A 21605-nucleotide genomic window follows, 5' to 3' on the forward strand; every position below is an offset into this window, starting at 1 on the left:
CACGTGTCCTTTCTCGTTTTTCTTTCTTTTACACGCCTCTTCCCAAAGCCGAGACGGATCGCTATTTAAAGAACGATTCGGATGCGGGTCGCAGTTTGCGACTCGCGCATCCTTGTCGAGGATTTCTCATCGCGCTGCCGAAAATAGTCTGCCGGATCGACCCGGATTTTTGTTCATGGCGTTCATACGCGAAATTCGCTTTTTATTAGCGATAATTATCGTGTGATTCAGCAACAACTGCGAGCCAGGAAGAGTTTTCCCAGGCTCGCTTATATTTTATTCCACATCGATTTTTATTTGAAATAAGATGTCGGAGAGCACGGACACGCTGCAATTACTGTAGAATGGTAGGGTGGAGTAAAAGGCGGTTTCAAGGGGAACGCTACATCGTCGCGGATATTGAAACATTTATATGTATGCCTTACGCAAATTGTTTGGTTTCTTCTCTCGTCTCTACCGATGTAAGAGTCTTTTTATCTCGACTTGGCGATGATATAGACGTAGAATTGCGTACACATCGTATGTATAATTTTCCACTTTTAACGGATCAAATATTTACGTTGGATTCTTTGAAAAATATACAGCCGACTTTTCTCTCTTCTCAATAAAAAAAGGAAAAAATCCAGAAAAGCGCATAACTGCGAAAACCTTCGCTATTGAAATTTCCTTTCTACGGACCGAGCTTCGTAGATATAGCTAAGCATTTAAGTTACGCTTAATCTTTTACCTAAAGGGATAAGAGATTTTAAGTCGCACGTGCTTTTTCGCGTTACTCGGGTCGCTGCATCGTGACGATTAACGCGCTAAAATGCACTGTCGACGAATGAGACAAGCGTCGCGCCGGCTTTGCAGCGGACATTCATTTTCTAGCGCATCTACATTTCTTATGACTTTATACTTAATTCAGATCCTCGTAGACTTCCGGCGTATTACGAGAGGGAGAGAGGAGGACGCATGCCACAAGTATACGAAAGTGCGTGCAGCCCCACGAGCGAGGATATAAACGTAACGTGTGTGCATGCACGTATGCGTGTGTATGTGTGCCGTGTGCCGTATGCGCGATATTACGTCGCGATCAAGAGCATACTCGTCGCCAAGAGTACTAGTCTCTCTTTCGAGAGACTACTCTTCGACACATGGCGTGGTAATATATGAAAACCGTGTGTTTACCGCGGCGACAACACGCGGGGCGAGAGGGAGGGAGGGGAGGGAAAGGGCAAAGGAGACAGGAGATGGGATTAATTTAGGTTTAATTTTAATCAAGCCGCCCGCGACTTTAATTTGTTTTTCTTTGAGGCAAGATTTTTACTTGAGGCGCGCATATATATATATATATATATATATGCGTGTGTGTGTGTGTGCGTGTATACACACGATGCGAAACTTTCCACGCTACGCGACGGCTCTGTCAATGTTGCGAGTTACGTTCACCCGTGGGAAATCTGCTCACGGATGCGGCGCGATCCAATACATTTTCTTTATACACTTTACTCTCGTAATTACGAAATAAGCAAACACCCCGGATTATGGAGAGTCCGCGCGTCTCTCGCTTTCGGTGTTACCTCGCCGATGCAATTCTACGCGCCCTGCATATTCTCGCGACGATCGCTCAATCATTTTTAATTACGCCACGAACGACACGATGTTTTTAATTTCAAGATAACATTTATTTTCGATAAGTTATTTTAAGATGACGCGTACAACGATCGCGTACGAATATCGGACGAATGATATGTATTTTGGAGATGATATGTATGTAACAATTATATTTCAAAATGGCATCAAAGTATTTCGCATTAATTAATATAAACTTGTGATATTTTTTGATATTACAACTTTACAATTTTTTAATGTTACGATTTTCATTCCAATTATAGAAATACCAAGAGTCGGATCGCGTTAAGAGGAAGTCATCGAGGTCAAACAAGGTAGTGAGCGTTTGGTCCATAGTCTGCGCCATAGATCTGGGTCTGCTCCAGAAATCATCCCTGAAGGATGTCACTATCGCGAGTTACTTGGACTTGGACTTCCTGCGTACCACGAAGAAAGATGCGCAGAGATTCTCCGATTTCGAGGCGAATAATCGCGAGGATGTCGTATCCGATCGTACGTCCGCGAATATCTACGATGACTCCTGGCCGTTCATTGACCCGGCGCGAATTACGCGAATCACTTCGAGAAAGTCCGTCCGAAAACGAGTCAGGAGGAGGAAATGGTCGACGAAACGGCAAAGGAAACTAAACGTAGATAAGACGCGTTGGGATATCAACGACGCGGCTACGAATCTTTCGATCAAGCGAGCCGCATCGTCGTCGCCCGAAGACATCCGACGTGAAAATCTCGGGGTATCGAATGATGGCCCGACGGGATTATCGGAGAACAAGTTTTCGTTGACGCAACTTCACGCTCGGTGGTCCGATCGCGATGAAGACGAGAATCGCGAGCGTTTGTCCGGAAGTTACGGATCGACCGATGAAGACGAAGGAGTTTGTCGAGCAACGTCGGAGACGAGCTCGAGCGAGATCGTTCAGATTGATTATTCCGGTGCTGGATATTCCAAATTCTACACGTCGAATTGTCAAAAGAAAGAATCGCAAAATCGAACGGAATTGTCGGAATATCCCGATTACTTTTCAAACGTCTTGCGTATAAACGACAACAATACCGAGGACGATGATTTTAATGCAACGCCAGATTGGGATAATTACAACACGCGAAGCAAATTTACAGAAATTAATACGCGTACATCCGTTAAGAACGGAAACACACTAGATAACATTGGAAGGAGGTCGTCGAGAAAAAAGAGTCATCGTTTAAGAAGTAGCGAGAATCATTTGAAGAAACCTCTAAAGGAAAGAAGCAACAAATTGATGCGACGGAAAAAAGAATCTGGAAATTCTGTAACAAATAATGATTACAATTTGAGAATTTCCCGCGATTTGGAGAAAAACTCTCCGGAATGCAAATCAGACGCCAGAGACAGCTTCGCTGCTGACACGCGTGATACCGTAAAAATTGTGCAGGGACGTTGCGATTGTAATTTTACAAATGCCGCCTGTACATGTAAGAGGAATTTAAAGAGCACAGCTACCGCGATTATGCGAGATATTCAGGCGCATATACGTAGCGCGGAAATTGATGTCGAAAATATTCTGGATTTTACGATTTCCGCTGATAGTCTGGGCGAAAAGTCAGGTGATAAGGATCTTAATCGGGATATCTCCATGGAATACGATTGGATCGGATTGGAGGACGACGACCTTAACAATGATGAAATATCGCCCCACAAGTCGAAACAATCATTCGATCTGGCGAAGGCCGATCCAACGGAATCATTTATTGACATTAGTATGAAACGCAGGCGTCGTAATAGACGATTAAACAGATATACGATCGACTGTAAATTTGTCGACAGAACGGAAACGGCTTATCGAAGTGCCTTCCATGAATGCATCGATTTCGACTCTCCGGTAGCGACATCCTCTCTGAAAATAAACATGGATGAGAGCTGGAGATCGGAAGACGACGACAGCGGCGTAGACATGATCCATTCATCTTGGCGCCGATCGGTATCCTTCACTGAAGATTGCGATAACGAATTTGATAGCGCGCTGTTACTGGCACGGAAAATTATTAGTGACGATTCGGCGAAGGATGAAAAATATTACGATAACGAGCACGAGACATTGGAAAGCACGTGTTACAAATATCACGAAACAGCGGATGTTTATGCGATTAGTAGAGATACCTCTCTTCATGATTCATGCTCAGATGAGGAGGACACAAACTTTGTAAACCAACACGATAAAACGAAGAATATAATCACATATAAAAAAAAGGGTAGGGATATTTGGAGAATGTCTTCAATGGATCGCAATTTCGTCAAAAATGGAAGCGACAAGGTGAGCGACACTTAATTATTATATAATTATTGAGTACATGTCTTCAAAATTGCATAAAATATATATCTTTCTATAACATAGTAAACATTTTTCTAAACGATATTTTAAAATTTGCTAAAAAATATTCGATTAATTTTGTAAGTCACTGTAGATTAACATGGCAAATACATATAAAAATAAATACAATCAGTGTGCGAGAGTCGAAATATATACAAATAATGTGATAGGTTCAAGTTACGAGAAACAAGAAAATCGATAGCAAGGTACGTTTAATGCGAAGAGATCGAGATGAAAAGGGTACCGATTTGGAATATGATAGTGATAAAAAGGAATACGTTCCGCGAAGAATAACGAGAGCTTTGGTAAAGACTACTAAGGAGAATCATGCGGGCAAGTTAGTATGGGGATACTGCTCAGGATGGTGGCCAGGTAAGTATATCGAGGATAATGATTACACAACAATATTATGTATAATAAAACTTGCACATTTTTTGCGATTTATAGCTCGTTATGTGATGCTGAAAATTAACAATGGCATTGCCTCATTGGGGATATTGTTATACACATATAAAGCCCGTTCTTTTTTCAGACAATTTAATTCGCGACAAAATTCTATTTATAATTTTATGTGTCACGTGATAAAGAAATAAAAATATTTAAAAAAGTAAAGTACACATATATATGCATGTCAAGATGCACACATGAAATATGTGTATTACATAAAATTGTAAAAATTTTGTCTCGAATTTTGTCGCAAATTATGGATTATCTAAAGCGAACTTAATACAACTTTTAGCTAAGTAAGAGTATTGTTATTTTTTAGATATTAAATATTGTGTAATATTTCGGATGTTTTTTTTCTCGAGGAAATATTAAAAAAAGAACGAAACGTGATGTTATAGCTCTGATTGTCGATGCCGAGCATGCAGGAATGGCTCCTATTTCCGGCAAATTGTGGGTCTACTGGATCGGAGAATCGCAAATATCATTGGTAAATTAGAGGAATGATAGAAATCCTTATGAAAAAAAAAAACAATGACACGTAACTAACGTGATTATAGCTCAGGGAAGGCACGCAGATACAACCATTCTCGAGGAACCTGGAGCACCGATTGACGCAACCATCTCGTAAAAGTATTCGTTCGCGCGCCATTGACGCGACTATACAGGTTCTTTGCTATCTTCGAGAGAATAAAATTATATATAAAGAAAATAAGAATTACATAAGGAATTACACTTCCAAAAATGCGATGTGCCGTTACAATTATTTTAGATACTTCGCCAACGTTTCGGCTGTACTCTGACAAAGCCTTATTATTATTGGATACAACGGAATATAAATGGATTCGAGACGTGTAAGTTAGAAAAAATATATCTTTATAATACTATCTCTCACGTATACATGCAAATAATGAAAGATAATTTATTTGGTGTAACAGTGGATGATCTAATATTTTATCCATACCCGAAAAATGTACAAGAAAGATTGGATACCTTGAGAGAAAAAAATATCAAAGCTACTGAGAGATTCATGTCAAACCAAAGAAGTATATTTTCTTCCATTTTTGTGATATTTTAAGCGCATGTAAAATATTGATGCATAATATTTGAAAAACTAATTTGACATTTGTGACTTTATAGGTTCACCAGAGACATCACCGACAAAGAAACAGGCTGTTGAAAAATGCAAAGATACAAATACAAGTTGGAAGCAAATCGAAGATGAACGTTTACCTTTACAAAACCAAAATCCTGGTGTAATAGCCTGGGCGAAAATCGCTGGACATTGTTGGTGGCCCGGTATAGTTTGAGCGCATTTATCCTTCTTTCCAAAAATTTGCCTGGTCGTCTTTTATAAATACAAAGAGCTCTTCTTGCTTTTGCAGCAATGATTATCGATTATCGCGACTGCTGCTTGAAGGAACCGAGTTTTGGTTGTCAATGGATTATGTGGTACGGCGATTACAAAGTTTCAGAGGTGATAAGACTTGACATTAACTCGAATAAAAAAAAATTATACATCGATGAGATTTTTTTTCTTTTTCTGTAATATCGATTAATTAATATTTTATATTTAATAGGTACGTCATTTGGAATTTTTGAAATTTTACAAGGGACTGGAGAAGATGCGCGACTACATTCAAAATACAGTTAAGCAGTGTTATCTCGACGGCGTGCTTCAAGCTTCGAAGGTAAAAAAATTGATTCAAAGATTGTTTGATTATCTAAGATGATATAATAATATAAATAATATTTTAAATAATTTATTTAAACGCGCGCGCGCGCGTGATATGTATCTGAACTCTTTTTCAAAAATGTCCTTTTTCTACGACAATTGAATCTGACTTTTTAGGATTATTGTTCGCGTTTAGGATGCTCCACGGATAACTGGACTTTAGATAATGTGTTTGAATATTTTTCGAATATGAATAATATTCACGTACCATATAACCAATTGCAAGTTTCAGACTCTAACAAGATATATGATAAATATTCCGACGAGATAGTAAAAAAGATCAACGAATTTAAATCCAAGCCGAATGTAGATGCTGAGCGAAAGAATGACATAAAAACGAGTGGTAAGTTGGATTACGCAATGCATATGTAGCTGTGTATATTATAGCTTTCTGCTACTAAATTTTTTTACTTATATTTTAATTGCAGATGCTCTGCATCGCGTAATATCAGGAGAATGCGCAGTGGAAAAATTATGTTTGAAATGTTTGAGGTTTTCTAAAGATGAAATGGAGGAACATCCGTTCTTTATAGGATCTTTATGTAAAGAATGTTCGGTATGAGACAAGAGACACTTTCATACATTTTTCACAATAATCATACAAAAATAATGTTTATTTCAGTCAAATGTATTTTTCATCGCAAGAATTGTTTTATTTCAGTATGCATTCAAACCGTGTATGTTTGTGCATGGAAACGATGGAAAATGCGTAAGTATTCGGCAATATTTAATCGCGGCGATATTTAGATTGAAATATTAATGATGCCTTCCACGTTTCAGTTTTATTGCACAGTTTGCGCCGCCACCGGAACTGTTCTTATTTGTGACACAGACGATTGTCCACGGTTAGTTTGCTCGTATTTGAAATAATTTAACTCGCATCGCGAAATATATTTATTTAATACGTTAATTGATTTCAGTGTCTATTGTACTGCCTGCTTGAAATTTCTGATATGTCCAAAAGCGTACGACGATATGCTATCGGAAGATCCGTGGAAATGTTTTCTCTGCAGAGATGAATCTAAACAACCTGCGAATATGATATTGCATCCACGATTGGATTGGAAAGAAAAAGTTTCTACAATGTTCCGCACAGCCTCTAATCCCGCATCCAAAAACATAAATCTTGAAAATTATAAGAATCAAAAGAAACCCATACGTGTATTGTCACTTTTCGATGGTTTGAGTACTGGTAAGACAAAAATTTGATTTACTTTTGTAACATTAATCTTTATTATTATAATTAATTTTGTAAATTAATTATAATTTTTATGTTTTTGAAAAATATAATTCGTTATATAAAAATATAATTTATTATGTCACATTTAACAGGATTTTTGGTGCTTTTAAATTTGGGAATTGTCGTGGATGTTTATTACGCGAGTGAAATTGATAAGAATGCCTTAACGATTAGCTCTGCTCATTTTGGCGATCGAATCACTTACTTAGGAGATGTGAGAGATATAACGAAGGAAAAGATTCAAGAAATTGCACCGATCGATTTGTTAATCGGCGGATCACCGTGCAACGATTTGAGTCTGGTCAATCCGGCGCGATTAGGTCTCCACGGTATTATATATATTTATCAATATATAATATTCTTTAAAAACATTTCCAGCAGGCGATAATGATTCTGATCTACTTTTACGATTATAGATTCCAAAGGAACGGGAATTCTCTTTTTCGAGTACTGCCGAATTAAAAAATTAATGAAGAAAGCCAATAAAGATCGTCACTTGTTCTGGTTGTACGAAAATGTTGCTTCAATGCCGAGCGAGTACAGATTAGAAATTAACAAGTGAGTTTTGTGAATCACTTCTTCAACAACGCGGCGGTGGATAACACATTACAATCACGCGAAATCAACTTGTTGCGTTAATTACAGGAATTTGGGGCGGGAACCCGACGTCATAGACGCAGCGGATTTCTCGCCTCAGCATAGATTGCGACTTTACTGGCACAATTTCCCCTTTAATCCATATATGCCGTTGTTTCAAAACCAACAGGACGTTCAAGATAAGCTTACACCAAATTTAAATCGTAAAGCTCTTTGCAAGAAACTGCGCACGGTTACATGCAGGACAGGTTCTCTGTTACAAGGTACGTGTCACATGAGTTCTTTCTGAAAAATTTTTTTATCGAGAAAATTTCGTCAAGGTTCACTTTTTATTCTAGGAAAAGCGGAAGTAAAACCAATCATGATGAAGGGTGAAAGTGATAGATTGTGGATCACCGAACTCGAAGAGATCTTTGGTTTTCCGCGACATTATACGGACGTGAAGAATTTGTCGGCCACAAATCGGCAGAAATTGCTCGGCAAGTCTTGGAGCGTACAAACACTTACTGCCATATTGCGACCTTTATGTTTCTACTTTAAATGCAATGAAGACGAGACGAGCAACAATATTTCTGCTTTACATAAAGACATCTCACTTCTGTATCGCGGTAAACAATTTTAGCAAAATTTTGATTTCTAGCAAAATTTTGATCGTGAGCAATTGATTATTATATCAGAAGCGCATCATTTCTGTTTTATGTTATATCTTTGATATAGTTTATCTATAGATAGATATTTGTATGATGTGTGGGGACAACAATTTTACATATCTAAAAAATTTATTTCTTGCATATATACACATCTTCTTTTTTCAATATTTGTCAATGATCAGGCATAATAAACATGTGTATATATAAATATACGTATATTAAATTCTATACATCGCATGATTTGGTCTTTTTTATGTTACAAGGATTGTAACAACTCCAACAATATATATATAAAATATATCTACAACTATGTTATATTTGTAAAATGCTCTCTCTCTATGTTCATCTCCAATGGAAAATCAATGAACATTTAGAAGGCGCAAGTTGTAGGATATATATATACTTGTACAACTTTATTATGAAGATTTATTAGGACTCTGTTTTTTTCGATATCTCATTCGAAAGTATCCTTTGCGCGGTTCGCGACTCGTCGGTAATGTTACATTTCTACTTACGTAAGGTGCGCCTGGATACAATTGTAACAACATCGGAGGAACGGGAATGCAGCCCGCTAAGCAATTAACATGCTGCATGATCGATATCGGCAATGGCGTGTTTATATATACTTGCTGTTGTTCCATATCAACGCCTCGAACTATTCCTATATAATTATATGCTATTTATGCAAAATATCTGTTGAGAAAAATTTGTGCAGTGATATCGGTACTTACCGAAGCCGTAACATGTGCATAAGGGCGATCTTTGCGTCAGTACCCGAAGAGTGGAGATATCTGTTGAGTTTTGAGAAGATTCCTCCGTTAAATCTATACCACACAGCGCTACAATATTACCATTTATGACGCTCAAAGCACGCGACGCCGGTACACCAAACAATCGCTGAGGAATAATGCAGAGGGAAGAGAAAGGCGCCCTGTAAACACATACCAGAACAGTTTTATATTTCTATTTAACACTCGTGCTATTGTAATATAATGAAATATAAATACTAACGTATACGGCATTACTTGATTGATGCTATGCGATAATCTTGTGTTGTAATAACTGAAATAACAAACGTTAAAATTAAAAATTGACATGTAATTATTAAAAACAAAATATTATGAGGAACAACATAGAATTTACAGAGAATCATTTTTGTCGCGTACGATATCGCTGAGATAAGACATTATGACGAGCTCGCGTTGCTGATACGGTTCCATATTCCACTGGTTTGGTCCTTGATCCATTGTCGTTTGCGTTACGGTGCCTTCGACTTGAGATTGAATTACACACAAGTCGTGCTCGCATGGTCTGTTCCAATCGATAAATTTCTCGTCGCAAAACGCCCACGAGCATTCCTATGTAGAAGTTTTTTAAGAATTCAAAGAACAAAGGTATATCTATTATATCTGAAGAAATTTTATACCTGTTTATTTACGACTTCCACACTGAAGATATTATTATAATTATTCTTCTTTTTGGACGACATAATTTGCATGATTATCGACGGTCTGATGAGTTTTATCGCAAAAATCGCAATATCCCAACCTAAATTTTGCGTGAAACCCATCGTATTTACTACGATAGGTAAATGGGATAGTTCAGGATCCTCCTTTAATCTCTCAATCAGCATCTTAACACCTTCCAGGTAGCGTGTGACGCATTGAGCGACATTTACGCTGTCGATAAACAGTTGGTAAACCGGTATCTTCAAGTGCGTGAAATTTGGTCCCATTAGCGGCTCCTCAATTAAGCTGTACGAGATACAGCCGGGCGGCGTGCATTCTGCTTGACCGGGATCTATATCTACCAGGATCACCCTTGCACATGTATGCAATAGACTATTGATCAAATATCGCGCGCTGGTGGACTTGCCGACGTTTTTACCGCCAGCAATCAACGTGCAAGACCATTGGTTCGCGCGCCAAAGATTCAACATTTTCTGCGCAATATTAGTAGTGATATACGGATCGGCGATCAATCGTTTGTAATTGGAATCATTGTATTGCTCGAAATGTAGATCGGCTTGCAATATTATCTCGGCTCGCTTGGGATCTGTCCAAGGATAATAGCAGGAATTATTTACATCTGGAAATAATTTGAAGTATGGAAAATAAGTTTTCAGAAAGATCGTCAGATTATCTTCGAAATTCTGCAACACGAGAACGGCGTCTCCTGGTCGAACATTATCGATGTCGGCTTGCAGTTTGCTCTCCGAATCTCGAGTGATGCCTTCTGTGGCGAGTGCTGTCCAGATATCATCGATATTACTATCTTTGGAATATCTTTCTCTCTTGCGCGTTTCTATAGCAATATTACTGTATCCTCGCGGAGAATACACTTTTATGGTATTGGTCGACTTATTTAATATGTATCCGTAAATTTGCACAGCGCCATATAATACTTTTACCAACAGTTTACCAGTGAAGCATAATCTACTCTTGCTTTTCATTATAATAATGACTATGTTTCTTATGCAATAAAATTCTGGTGCTTTTTTGTCCCGCGATGGTTGATGTGTGCGATTTTTACTTTTACTTTTAAGAGGGTTCTGATGCAACTTTTCTATATTGCAATTTGCAGATATTCTATTTTTATCGAGTTTTTTACATGTAGGATTTTTCTTAGAACTGCTTATATTATTGATGCTAATATTTTTTAGTTTATCCTCAATTTTATTTTGGGTTTCATTATTTTCACCTGTATTTGATGGCACAGATGTTTGTGTTTGTATGTGAGTGTTATGCTCAATGTTTATAGATTTAGCAACTAGAACGCACGCTTCTTCACTGGACGATGCATCTACTTTAAACATGTCATTGTAAAATATTTCCTTATCTACTTTTGTCTCTTGCTCTTGTTTAAATATCTGTGGTAGATTTAGTGACATAACATCATTCGAATGCATCTCAATCACAAATGGTGATTCTATATTTCTTTTTTCTTTCGGAGCAATTTGAGTCCAATCATCGGTATCTTCTTCCATCTCTTCTTCGGAATTATCCAGTTTCCAATCATTGTCTATCTTCTCATCTACCTGTTCCTCAGAACTATTCCATCTTATAGAATCAACTGTAGAATCTGAAATTTAAATAAAATTATATGTAATTATAATTATATGAACTTAGAAAAAATATTAAATAAGTATAATAACAGATAATTTTCTATTTAACTGAGATATAAACAAAATATCAACAAACGTATACATACAAAAATTAATATAATGTAAAAAAAAAAAGTGTTAAATTGGAAATCATACAATTCGTTGATAGTTATTTCGTTATCTAATTTTTTCTTGTACTTAAAAGTAAATTGTGTAATACTTCTTTTATAAAAAGACAAATTAACTTACCTGAATGAATATTTTGCGCATTATCAATATCCATATTATCGATCAAATTTATAGCAGTATTTTCATAAGCAAACATAAATTCACTTTTGCTGACAGAATATTTCTTTCTTATCTTTCGTGTTGTCAGTTGTCTTTAAAATTAAAAGAAAGTTAATGAAATAATATTCAACAACATTTGAAATAATGTTATATACTATTTTAATTAATATATTATACTATATAATTATATATACACTTAATAGTATTATATTATACAATCATGTGATTCCAGTAAAGGAATAATCTTTTTATTCATACGACCTTGAATCATTTTACTCACTTTTTAATTTTTTTCAATTTAGCTCTCTTTTCCTTTATCCGTTTATTATATTTATTCATTAATAAAGAAGGTTATTTACCTATTTATGTTTATAAATTTTAACACACTCCACGTGTAGGCAAAAATCTAATCTAACGCTCCATAAGATTTTCGGTGTATTGTTATTCTTTTCGGAGAAATGTGCGTGGAATTTCAGGATTGTGTTCAAAAATCATTCATCGGAGTAGTATTTGATTGACCAATTAGAATAAAAGGAGCAAAATTTCTCCATTTTGATTAGTCAATGAAATAATATTCGGCGAATAGATTGTTGAACGCAATGCATAAAGTGGAGTTTAAGATCTAGTAATAAATAGTAAATTTCTAGTAATTTACTAGTTATCAAAATAAATAACACTGTTATCAATGTGTTGTTAACGTTAAATTTACGTTAAATTTAACGCTAACTGATCAAACAGATCAGTAATTACACGATGTAATTATACCGATTATTTAATTAATTAATTAATTTTACACTTTGATTTCGCGTCGGAGCTTCTTTCTGATTGGCCGTATTCAGCGAACTCAACAGTTGGGCAACATTACTAGATTTTCCGATGTAATTCGACGCTGATTGGTTGGACCTGAAAGTAGAAACCAATCGTGTTCGATTGCTGCTTAACGGTTGAGTCCGCTGAATGCGGCCATTGAAAAGTGTATTTCCAGATTCCAATGTGATGGCGTTATTGTACGAGGAATTTAACGAAAGACCGCTCTTCTCTTTGTTATGTCACGTCTACCACCCCCAAGTGTTGACGACAGTGACGAAATCGCGGATGCGTGTGAATGTGTGTGTCTTGTGGGGGAGTTGTATTGAATATTGGCTAACCACTAAAAAATGGAGTTGTCAATTACATACTGTTTTTGCGGTCGTTCGTACGATCCTCAACAATTTATGATACAATGTGACGTTTGCAAGGAGTGGTACCACGGCGGGTAAGCGTCCGCGAGCTTAAAATACGCCTGTAAAACTCGGCGTCTACGACGCAACGACAATCACGATACTATTTTTCTATCACAATCACGGGAATTTTCCGCGCCAAATTATGCCCGCGAGAAAGCACGTGTTCAATCGTGAACATGAAACGCGGCGCGGATTCGCTGGCGTTCGCGTTGCAAACAATGTTTTGTTGATAGTAACATAACCTGTATTAAGCGTCATTGGCCTTCCGTGTCCCAGCGTTTTTCACATTATTAGCAAATGCGTGATATAATGAGAATACTGGGAATAATTATTACGTTTGATTGAAATGCTTGTTTATATATCGTGATTTTTTAATTTCTATATATGTATGATATATTTTTGTATGTAATTGTGAATTTTTTAAACATTCATGTACAGATAATGCATTATACATTATTGTTTTATTCTTTTAGATGTGTAGCTCTGAAAGAATACATGACTACAGATCTTGATAAATATCACTGTCCACGATGCGAAGCTATGTGCGGTCCTTCTCTCAGTAAGGCTATTGTGTTAAACATTTTATGCATATTCCCAAATTAAATTTATATTCTTATCAATACTTATCTTGTACAGTGAAGACTAGGATGAACTGGCATAGACATGATTATACTGAACGCGATGCGGATACGAAACCTGTTCAAACTGGAACTCCAGTATTTATACGTGAACTAAAGTCTAGACACTTTCCCAAAGCCGATGACATTGTGAAGCATGTAAAAGGACAACAGTTAACGTTTCAGTATCTACAGACAAATGGCTTTGAAACTCCTATTATCATTGATGGAAAAGATGGGCTCGATATGACCATACCTCCTCAGAGTTTTAGTGTTTATGATGTTGAGACTTATGTAGGTAAGAGAGCAGGCATCAAAGTTTTTAAATTAAATATAATAGATATTTTTGTTTATTACTACATGATATTTTATTGCAATATGTATAATTGACTGTTTTTATTCAGGTGGTGATCGGGATATGGATGTGATAGATGTTACTAGACAAAGCAACATACGTATGAAATTAAGAGACTTCGTAGAATATTACAACTCGCCCTCTCGAACAAGAGTATTAAATGTCATAAGTCTTGAATTTACTAACACTGGGTATATCAATATTCATTGCCTTGCCATATATATGGCTTTATAAATGTTTTCTAAAACATGTGTATAAATTGACAAATCAAACAATTGCAGTCTTTCACCAATGGTTGAAGCGCCGTACATCGCGCGCAAACTCGACTGGGTTAATTCGGTGTGGCCGCGCGATTGGCCCGAGGACAGTGATATAAAGCGACCCGAAGTACAAAAGTATTGTTTAATGGCGGTCAAAGACAGTTTTACAGACTTTCATATTGACTTTGGCGGCACATCTGTGTGGTATCATGTGTTGCGCGGTGAAAAAGTTTTCTATCTCATCAAACCGACACCGGCGAATTTGCAATTGTATCAGCATTGGATGTGCAGCTCAACACAGAGTGAAACTTTCTTCGGGGATCAGGCTGATGCGTGTTACAAGTGCGTGATTAAACAGGGCCAAACAATGATGATTCCCACGGGTTGGATACATGCGGTACTTACACCGGTAGATTCTTTGGTTTTTGGTGGAAATTTTGTGCACAGTCTTAATATTCCAATGCAAATACAGTAAGTAGAAGAAATTTCTAGAGATATCATTTATCTAAATTAAAAATTTACTATTTATTTAATGGTGAAATTGTGCGTTATTTTGTAGAATATATGAATTAGAAAGGAAGATGAAGACTCCAGCAAAATTTCAGTATCCTGGTTTTGAAACAGTTAATTGGTTCGCTGCCAAGAAATTGCTCAAAGAATTGAAAGAATTGAATAACGAGGGGAAGAAATGTCCATCATATTTTTTACAAGGTGTGAAAGCATTGCTTGGAATTCTCAAGCAGTGGAACACAGATAAAGATGTAAGTTAAAACATTTTATAAATTCAATTTTTATTGAGAAAAGAACGTAAATCAAAATTGAAAAAATGAAATAACCAATATATATAATTTCAGTATAGTATGATTAGTCGCGGTCAGATACCAGAAACCATAAATAGCCAGAAATTATTGAAAGACCTTAGCAAAGAGATACGACACGCAGAACGGTACTTAATATCTCTAAATCCCCCGAAACCAGAACGTGAAAGTAAACGAAAGAAAAAGAAGCCATTGAATAAGGATTTCGTAGATTTCGATTACGCCGATAAGATGGCCGATAACGCTTTCAAAGCAACATTGAAGGAAACGAATAAAGTAGAACTTGCTTCGATCGAGCAGCCATTGCCAAGACCACCGTTAAAACTTACATTACCGAAACCCATAATGTTTCCCGATGTTAAAGCAACCACGACGAACAAATCCGCCAATAGCAATAAACGACAATTGTCCAAACTAGGGAAACAGAGCCCTACCGTAATTAGATTTAAGCTCGGTAACAACGAGGTTGTCAGAAGCACGAACGACAATATAAACGTTTACAGTGGTAATATCACGACTGATCACACAGCTCTCCGGACAGGGAAAGAACCGCTCCTGTGGAATCAGACGTCGTCCGTGTACGATTTTCACGACGGCAGCAATGAGAGCGATTACGGACTCGTGATAGACGAGTCACAAAAGCGCAAACGAGCGCCGAGATCGAATGCGCAGAAACGATTCAAGCGCGATTATGACGGCGATGTCGACGTGCTAAACGATGCACCGAAGAACGGTATAGAGGAATTGTTGAAAGCATCGGCGTATACCCTCGGAAATGGCGCTCAAAGAATAGATGTTACGTATGTATAAATTTAGCATATACAAATTCTTATTGGATCGCAATGACTGTAACGAAAAATAATTTCAGACCGTCGACTATAATACAGCAGTACAATCAATCTATGCCCCCTCCCACTGGGTAAGTTAATTTAATATAAAACTGTTTTTTCATATTATACTTTGTAGTTTATCACATATTTTACAACTTTTTCGGTTAAAAGTGAGGCAAAATACATAATAAAAAGTAGCGAACATTTACTTAGTATAAATATTCTTGTAATTTTATTAATATTATGTATTACTATATATTATTAGAGTGTTATATATCTCTATTACTATTATAAGACTATTACTTTTTTTTTTTCAAATTTCTCCGTAGGTTTATTTTTATTAGAAGTAATTTGTAATACGGTAGTGTTATTACATAATGTAGATATGTATGGTTTTTCTTTTTAGAGCATGTGTGGTCTTTATTTATAATTGAATGTTTATTAGGAGATTATTACAGTTTTGAATCGTACAGAGGAATGAATTTGATTTTTTGGTGTCTTTGTATTTATAAATTGAAAACGATCAGTTCCGACAGGGCGTCACCGTCCACGCGGGAGGCTATTGCCGGGATGTTATCGTTTAGTCAGCAAAGTTATTCGACAACGAGTAATCCTGCAAAATCTTCAAAATCTATCAAGAGCCAACAAAACGATGATGACGATGATGATCAATCGATAGAAAATATCGACAAGGTTCACCAAGATGATGATTTTAGTACGTATATAACAAAAGAACAAAATATTTATATATATTAATATTTTTTTAATGATGATATTAAATTCATATTATTCGCAGTTTATCCAGCTTTAGACGCTTCTGACGACGAAGATTATATCTTCAAACCTAAGGCAAAAAGTCAAATCGATGAAGCGTGGAATCCAAAAGCCAGAGTTGGTCCTCTTTTACCAAAGACGAATCGACCGGCACGGGAAGGAGTAAAAAAAACATCTGTCGAAAAAGGTCTAGAAGCAGCCGCGGCGAAGCGAGCAAAACAATCGGTAAATTAATTGTTATTTCGTTCAATATTATTTTATTTTATTCTGCACATAATCATTATCTGTATTTGTGCATCTTATATATGACAAGTACATAAACCAATATCTCATATCATTAAAAAATGTACTTAAATGTACTTCAATTAATTTAGCATATTAATCCAATTGATGAACATATATACATATATTTAATGTGTGTGCGCGCGTATATGATATAAAATTTTTTTTACATCATTGTCTATCATTTAATAAATGGCTTATCATTTATAACTGTCCTTAAACATCATAATTCCATATTTCTTGCATACATTTTATATAGGATGAATACCTGGATAACGACATGGACAAGGTTACCAAGAAGAAATTGGTAGGCATAATTCGACTTCTGCAGTTTAATCTAAAATTCTATAATGCTATGCTTTTTTATAGTTTTTGGATTTCATATATTTTATAGTTTTACAATTATGTTTTTTGTAGTTAATTTTTAATTTTTGTCAATGTATTTTTTTATTTCAAATTTTGTAGTTATTTTCATGTTAGTTCCCATTTTTCTTTTTATTGCACATATGTAGTAATTATCAGATGTAAATTGTCAGTATTAATTTACACAAATCAAGTCACAGAGTATATTTAAATATTTTTTGATAAATATTTTTTTATTGATAACTTACTTTGTATGTCTTCCTTCTTATGTTCCTTTATATTAATTATTTCCATTTGTATACTATTATTACAAATCAAAGAAAACTAATGATATAAATTACATTTTATGCATGTAATAGGGTACCAACAAACGGACATATAACAAAAAAAAACAAAAGGATCCTGCAGTCGCTGCAGTGGGGACTACATCATCCACTGCAGCATCTGAAAATGTTATAAAATCGCCCATTGGATTCGGATCAATATTGACTAGCCCCAACAGACTTAGAGATGTTAAAGCCAAACTTGCAGCACCAGTTCCCATTGGTAAAGTGTCGATTTTTATATTTACAGTTTTTTTTTAAATTAATTTAAAAACTTGTTACAAATTATATAATCGATTGATAATTGTGAAGAAAATTGGATATCTATAAATTTTCAGAACGAAAGCCGAAAAAAGGAATGAAAACAGCGAAACAGCGTCTAGGAAAGATACTGAAACTTCATAAAATGATGCACTAAATAATAACAACATAGATAATATGAAAAAGAAGAAAAAAATCATGTCAGATTTTACTCGTGTATAGAATCGTGTAATAGTTGTATATTATTATGTAAATATAACACATTTTCCATTAAGGTGACATGCTCACCTGACAGAAACAAATTAGTTGTAAAAATCAGCATCGCGCGTTTTTTCTAAGAAATACTTATATTTATTACTATGTCATTTAATTTTAGGTAAATACATATATATGAGTATATATATACATATATACATATATATATATATATATATATATATATATATATATATATATATACACAACATATATAAAATAACTTTTGATATCTCGATATGTCAGTAACACGATATTTATATCGTAATACTGATTATATATACGAATGCTTTATGTGATGACTCAATGTACACAGTTCAGTTGACAACGATTTGACGGAAAAACTATATCAATCCATAGATTTTATAGCGTATATACTTTATTATTTCAATAAGATTGTAATTTAAGTTATGATTAGTAGTAGATGAAAAACAAAATTAATGGTTTAATAGGAAGAAAGTAGATAGTGTTTTAATTTTTTTTTCTTTATTATCAATTAAACATTCTACCGTCCATTGTCAAGAATACAGAGAATTTCTCACCACGCGCTGCATAGTATATTTTTGCATTTCTTAGAGTATGCAGTTAGCATGGAAAACTTCTCTGTTACATATTATTTGATTGTCCGAAGGTGTTTTAGCATAGTGCAAATACAATTTCTGATTTTAACACAATAGTATGATAATTTTTTCATACAACAAATGCATTTGTTATAACAGCCTATGGCTTGATTCTCCAAATTATAATATTAATTGAAAGTTATTCCTGCATTTAAGATGTAGCAAAATTGTTATATACTATTTTTAAAATAGTAATGCATCTATGGGTGACTTGCTAATTGGTAAAACGATCATTTGATTATTATTTCACGTAATAATTAAAGTTTGGAATTATTACTCCAGTAATAAAAGCAAAAATCTGTTTATATAAAAGACCTAATAATCCAATATAAGAAAATAACATTACTTTTCATAAAAATTCCCATGTAGAAATATATCAAGCAAAATTATACAATTAGAGCGGATATACTTCTTTGCCTTCTGATGCAAGATAGTTATAAATGATAACTTAAAGTTCAAATATCGAGAGTTATTATTTGTCATAAAAAATTGCTCGTTTTTCGTAAGTTATAGCATAGCTATAATTACAGCACAATTTGCTTGATGTTTATGTGCAGCACTTGCTCTAAATAGTTTTGCCCTTGTTTCATACATCACATTGAGGCTGTAGGATATTAATTTAATTTTCTATATAAGTGTTGTAAAAATGAAAAAAAGGATGATGTCGGCGAAATGTTTTATATATAACTTACAAATATGATAAGAAATGTACTTTGATCATTATTATGATGCACTAAGCAAAATAGTATAAGGAATCTTATGGATTGTATCGCACAGGAAATTGAGTTACCTAATACATTGTACCTGTTTCCTATGATACAAAGTACGAGATACATAAGGCGCAGAATACCATAGTTCTAAAAGGAAATTATTCATAATTGCTACTTAATAAAATAGATTCTCGTTGATGTTTGAGAATAGCAACAATTTACTAAAAAAAAATGGAAAAAATGTCGAAAGATGGTGTTTTCTACTTAACAACTGATGCGTGTATATTAAAAATAGTAGTCTTGAAGTTAAATTGTTGAAGATTTATATATAATGTCAAGAGGTAAAAATTCTTTTCAGATTCTAATATTAATGATTAGAATTTTTACCATTTAATTTGTACTAATATAGAGCGTGACAAATATAAATTTATCTTATTAGAACACTGTATACACATACACAATTTATAAGTTGCTGAAATATAGCAAATAATTGCAAAAAACTTGATAACTTGCAACATCACAACATATCTCACATCACATTACATTAATACATTGATTAATTTTTCATACAACAATATCTGCACATTAATCATATATATTACAGTTAAAGGAACAAAATATTTGCACATTTTATTTCTCTTTTAATAAAATACAAAGAGTAATTATATGTACAATATACAAATAAAAATTACTTCTTTTTTTTCTATTTTCAATAAAATATTTCATTACATGTATAGATGCATATGTTATACAATACATTATTAAGAATGTATCTGTATATGGAGAAAAGTATGGAAGAGAAAAATTGATTTTCTATTAATATATTACTCTTCTCTTTGTATAAAGGATTATTTTACAAGAGAAATAAAAAGCAGAAATTATGTTTATCACAAAGAAGATAAAAATAGAGATATTTAAAGATTATTTTAATTTACATGTTTTGAATATATATATGTATAAGCTGTTTAAATGACACATCTGCTTTAATTATTTCAAAATTTCTTGCAAAAAATTTAAGCTACACGATGGCTTTCATTATTTAATACACTTGATTGATAAAATATTTGTAAATATATATATCGTCGCATGTCTTGCAAGATTATACAAAGTGACATATACACATAGATACACACATATACATATATTTTTTTACAGAGTGTTCATCTTGAATTTGAATCATCTATTTATTTAATATTTCTATGATTATATATATACATCTCTCCGTTAAATTTAATAACAATAATAATTTTATATAACACGTGATAGCATTGTATATTTCCATAACTTCATATATTGGATAATTAAAAACAAACGCCATAAGGTTTCTGCGACAAAATTGACGTGATTTATACTATTAAATGTAAATTTATATAGACTTCTGCCACAAAAGATCGGTATATTTCACATGTGTTCATTAAATTATAGATGATAATTCGCAAATTTCAATGTTCGATGCCGAATACATTATTACGAGACTAAAAACTAAAATGTCAGGGATGAAAGTAAATGACAGTTATTTTCTCTCATTTATCGCTTGCATAGAAATGTAATATACTTTCTATGTATATACAATAATATAAGTACTTTAATATTATCCCTCGATTTAATCGGGATACAAATAAGATTTTTGTATAATTTTTTAATGCGAATCACAAAATTCGTTATTGGTCTAGTCTCTCGTTGATAAGAATGCATTGATACTTTCATGAGCATGATACATTTATGTTTATGAAAAATAAAACAAATTTGTATTTTTTAAAAAAATCTTATCAACTAGAGGACGAATTAATCATTTATTTAACATGCTGCATTTAATATGCAGCATTTTTTTCTTTTTATCAATACATATTTAAAATTTTATCTTTGTAATTCTTTAAAATATGTATGCAGGAAATGAC

At 34.3% G+C, this 21605-nt stretch overlaps 3 protein-coding genes across 8 annotated transcripts in view; 2 read left to right on the forward strand and 1 right to left on the reverse strand.

The window, feature by feature from the left end:
* Dnmt3 (DNA methyltransferase 3) overlaps window positions 1-9857 on the forward strand; it is a 118248-nt gene extending 108391 nt beyond the window's left edge. For both annotated transcript variants that reach the window (XM_083089833.1, XM_083089842.1), the window contains 18 exons: window positions 1878-3902; window positions 4130-4331; window positions 4805-4893; window positions 4964-5071; window positions 5176-5257; window positions 5342-5449; window positions 5544-5702; window positions 5789-5880; window positions 5984-6094; window positions 6256-6481; window positions 6567-6694; window positions 6800-6847; window positions 6919-6983; window positions 7059-7330; window positions 7471-7707; window positions 7795-7936; window positions 8024-8238; window positions 8314-9857. In XM_083089833.1, coding sequence (XP_082945959.1) covers window positions 1878-3902; window positions 4130-4331; window positions 4805-4893; window positions 4964-5071; window positions 5176-5257; window positions 5342-5449; window positions 5544-5702; window positions 5789-5880; window positions 5984-6094; window positions 6256-6481; window positions 6567-6694; window positions 6800-6847; window positions 6919-6983; window positions 7059-7330; window positions 7471-7707; window positions 7795-7936; window positions 8024-8238; window positions 8314-8597 — 4593 coding nt within the window. In that variant the 3' untranslated portion in view covers window positions 8598-9857. The remainder of the gene's footprint in view (window positions 1-1877; window positions 3903-4129; window positions 4332-4804; window positions 4894-4963; window positions 5072-5175; window positions 5258-5341; window positions 5450-5543; window positions 5703-5788; window positions 5881-5983; window positions 6095-6255; window positions 6482-6566; window positions 6695-6799; window positions 6848-6918; window positions 6984-7058; window positions 7331-7470; window positions 7708-7794; window positions 7937-8023; window positions 8239-8313) is intronic.
* Window positions 8824-12563, reverse strand: LOC145966099 (polynucleotide 5'-hydroxyl-kinase NOL9). 3 transcript variants are annotated; one of them, XM_083089903.1, is made up of 7 exons: window positions 12376-12558; window positions 11978-12108; window positions 10052-11706; window positions 9769-9983; window positions 9637-9687; window positions 9357-9556; window positions 8824-9286 (listed from the first exon to the last, which is right to left on the reverse strand). In XM_083089903.1, the coding sequence occupies exons 2-7, from the start codon at window positions 12051-12053 to the stop codon at window positions 9042-9044; spliced, it is 2442 nt and encodes an 813-aa protein (XP_082946029.1). In that variant the 5' UTR covers window positions 12054-12108; window positions 12376-12558; the 3' UTR covers window positions 8824-9041. The 3 variants fall into 3 exon arrangements, with proteins under 3 accessions (XP_082946029.1, XP_082946019.1, XP_082946038.1); XM_083089893.1 differs by having other exon boundaries at window positions 12297-12558; XM_083089912.1 differs by lacking the exon at window positions 8824-9286 and having other exon boundaries at window positions 9413-9556; window positions 9792-9983; window positions 12297-12563.
* A 489-nt stretch (window positions 12564-13052) lies between these two features.
* On the forward strand, window positions 13053-21043 carry LOC145966144 (histone lysine demethylase PHF8). Of its 3 annotated transcripts, none has more exons than XM_083089990.1 (13): window positions 13053-13271; window positions 13713-13798; window positions 13876-14154; window positions 14261-14402; window positions 14493-14942; window positions 15031-15232; window positions 15326-16089; window positions 16158-16208; window positions 16647-16834; window positions 16916-17118; window positions 17435-17482; window positions 17898-18084; window positions 18200-21043. In XM_083089990.1, exons 1-13 carry the CDS (start codon window positions 13174-13176, stop codon window positions 18277-18279), a joined length of 2778 nt encoding a protein of 925 aa, XP_082946116.1. In that variant the 5' UTR covers window positions 13053-13173; the 3' UTR covers window positions 18280-21043. The 3 variants fall into 3 exon arrangements, with proteins under 3 accessions (XP_082946116.1, XP_082946125.1, XP_082946135.1); XM_083089999.1 differs by having other exon boundaries at window positions 13054-13271; window positions 16656-16834; XM_083090009.1 differs by lacking the exon at window positions 17435-17482 and having other exon boundaries at window positions 13054-13271.
* Window positions 21044-21605: the final 562 nt, after the last annotated feature.

This window comes from Camponotus vicinus, unplaced genomic scaffold (genome assembly GCF_025532165.1).
Source record: "Camponotus vicinus isolate PSW18456_S1 unplaced genomic scaffold, iyCamVici1.0 SCAF_1, whole genome shotgun sequence".
Lineage (NCBI taxonomy): Eukaryota > Metazoa > Arthropoda > Insecta > Hymenoptera > Formicidae > Camponotus > Camponotus vicinus.

Bases quoted from the DNA above. Each gene is read 5' to 3' on its own strand.
- LOC145966099 (XM_083089893.1), bottom strand. From the start codon at position 12,355: ATGAATAAATATAATAAACGGATAAAGGAAAAGAGAGCTAAATTGAAA. The intron at 12,109-12,296 runs GTGAGTAAAATG...TTAATTTTAAAG, and splicing joins AAATTGAAAAAAATTAAAAA to ACAACTGACAACACGAAAGA. The intron at 11,707-11,977 runs GTAAGTTAATTT...TTTAAATTTCAG, and splicing joins TGCGCAAAATATTCATTCAG to ATTCTACAGTTGATTCTATA.
- LOC145966144 (XM_083089990.1), top strand. From the start codon at position 13,174: ATGGAGTTGTCAATTACATACTGTTTTTGCGGTCGTTCGTACGATCCT. The intron at 16,209-16,646 runs GTAAGTTAATTT...GAAAACGATCAG, and splicing joins TCTATGCCCCCTCCCACTGG to TTCCGACAGGGCGTCACCGT. The intron at 17,119-17,434 runs GTAAATTAATTG...CATTTTATATAG, and splicing joins CGAAGCGAGCAAAACAATCG to GATGAATACCTGGATAACGA.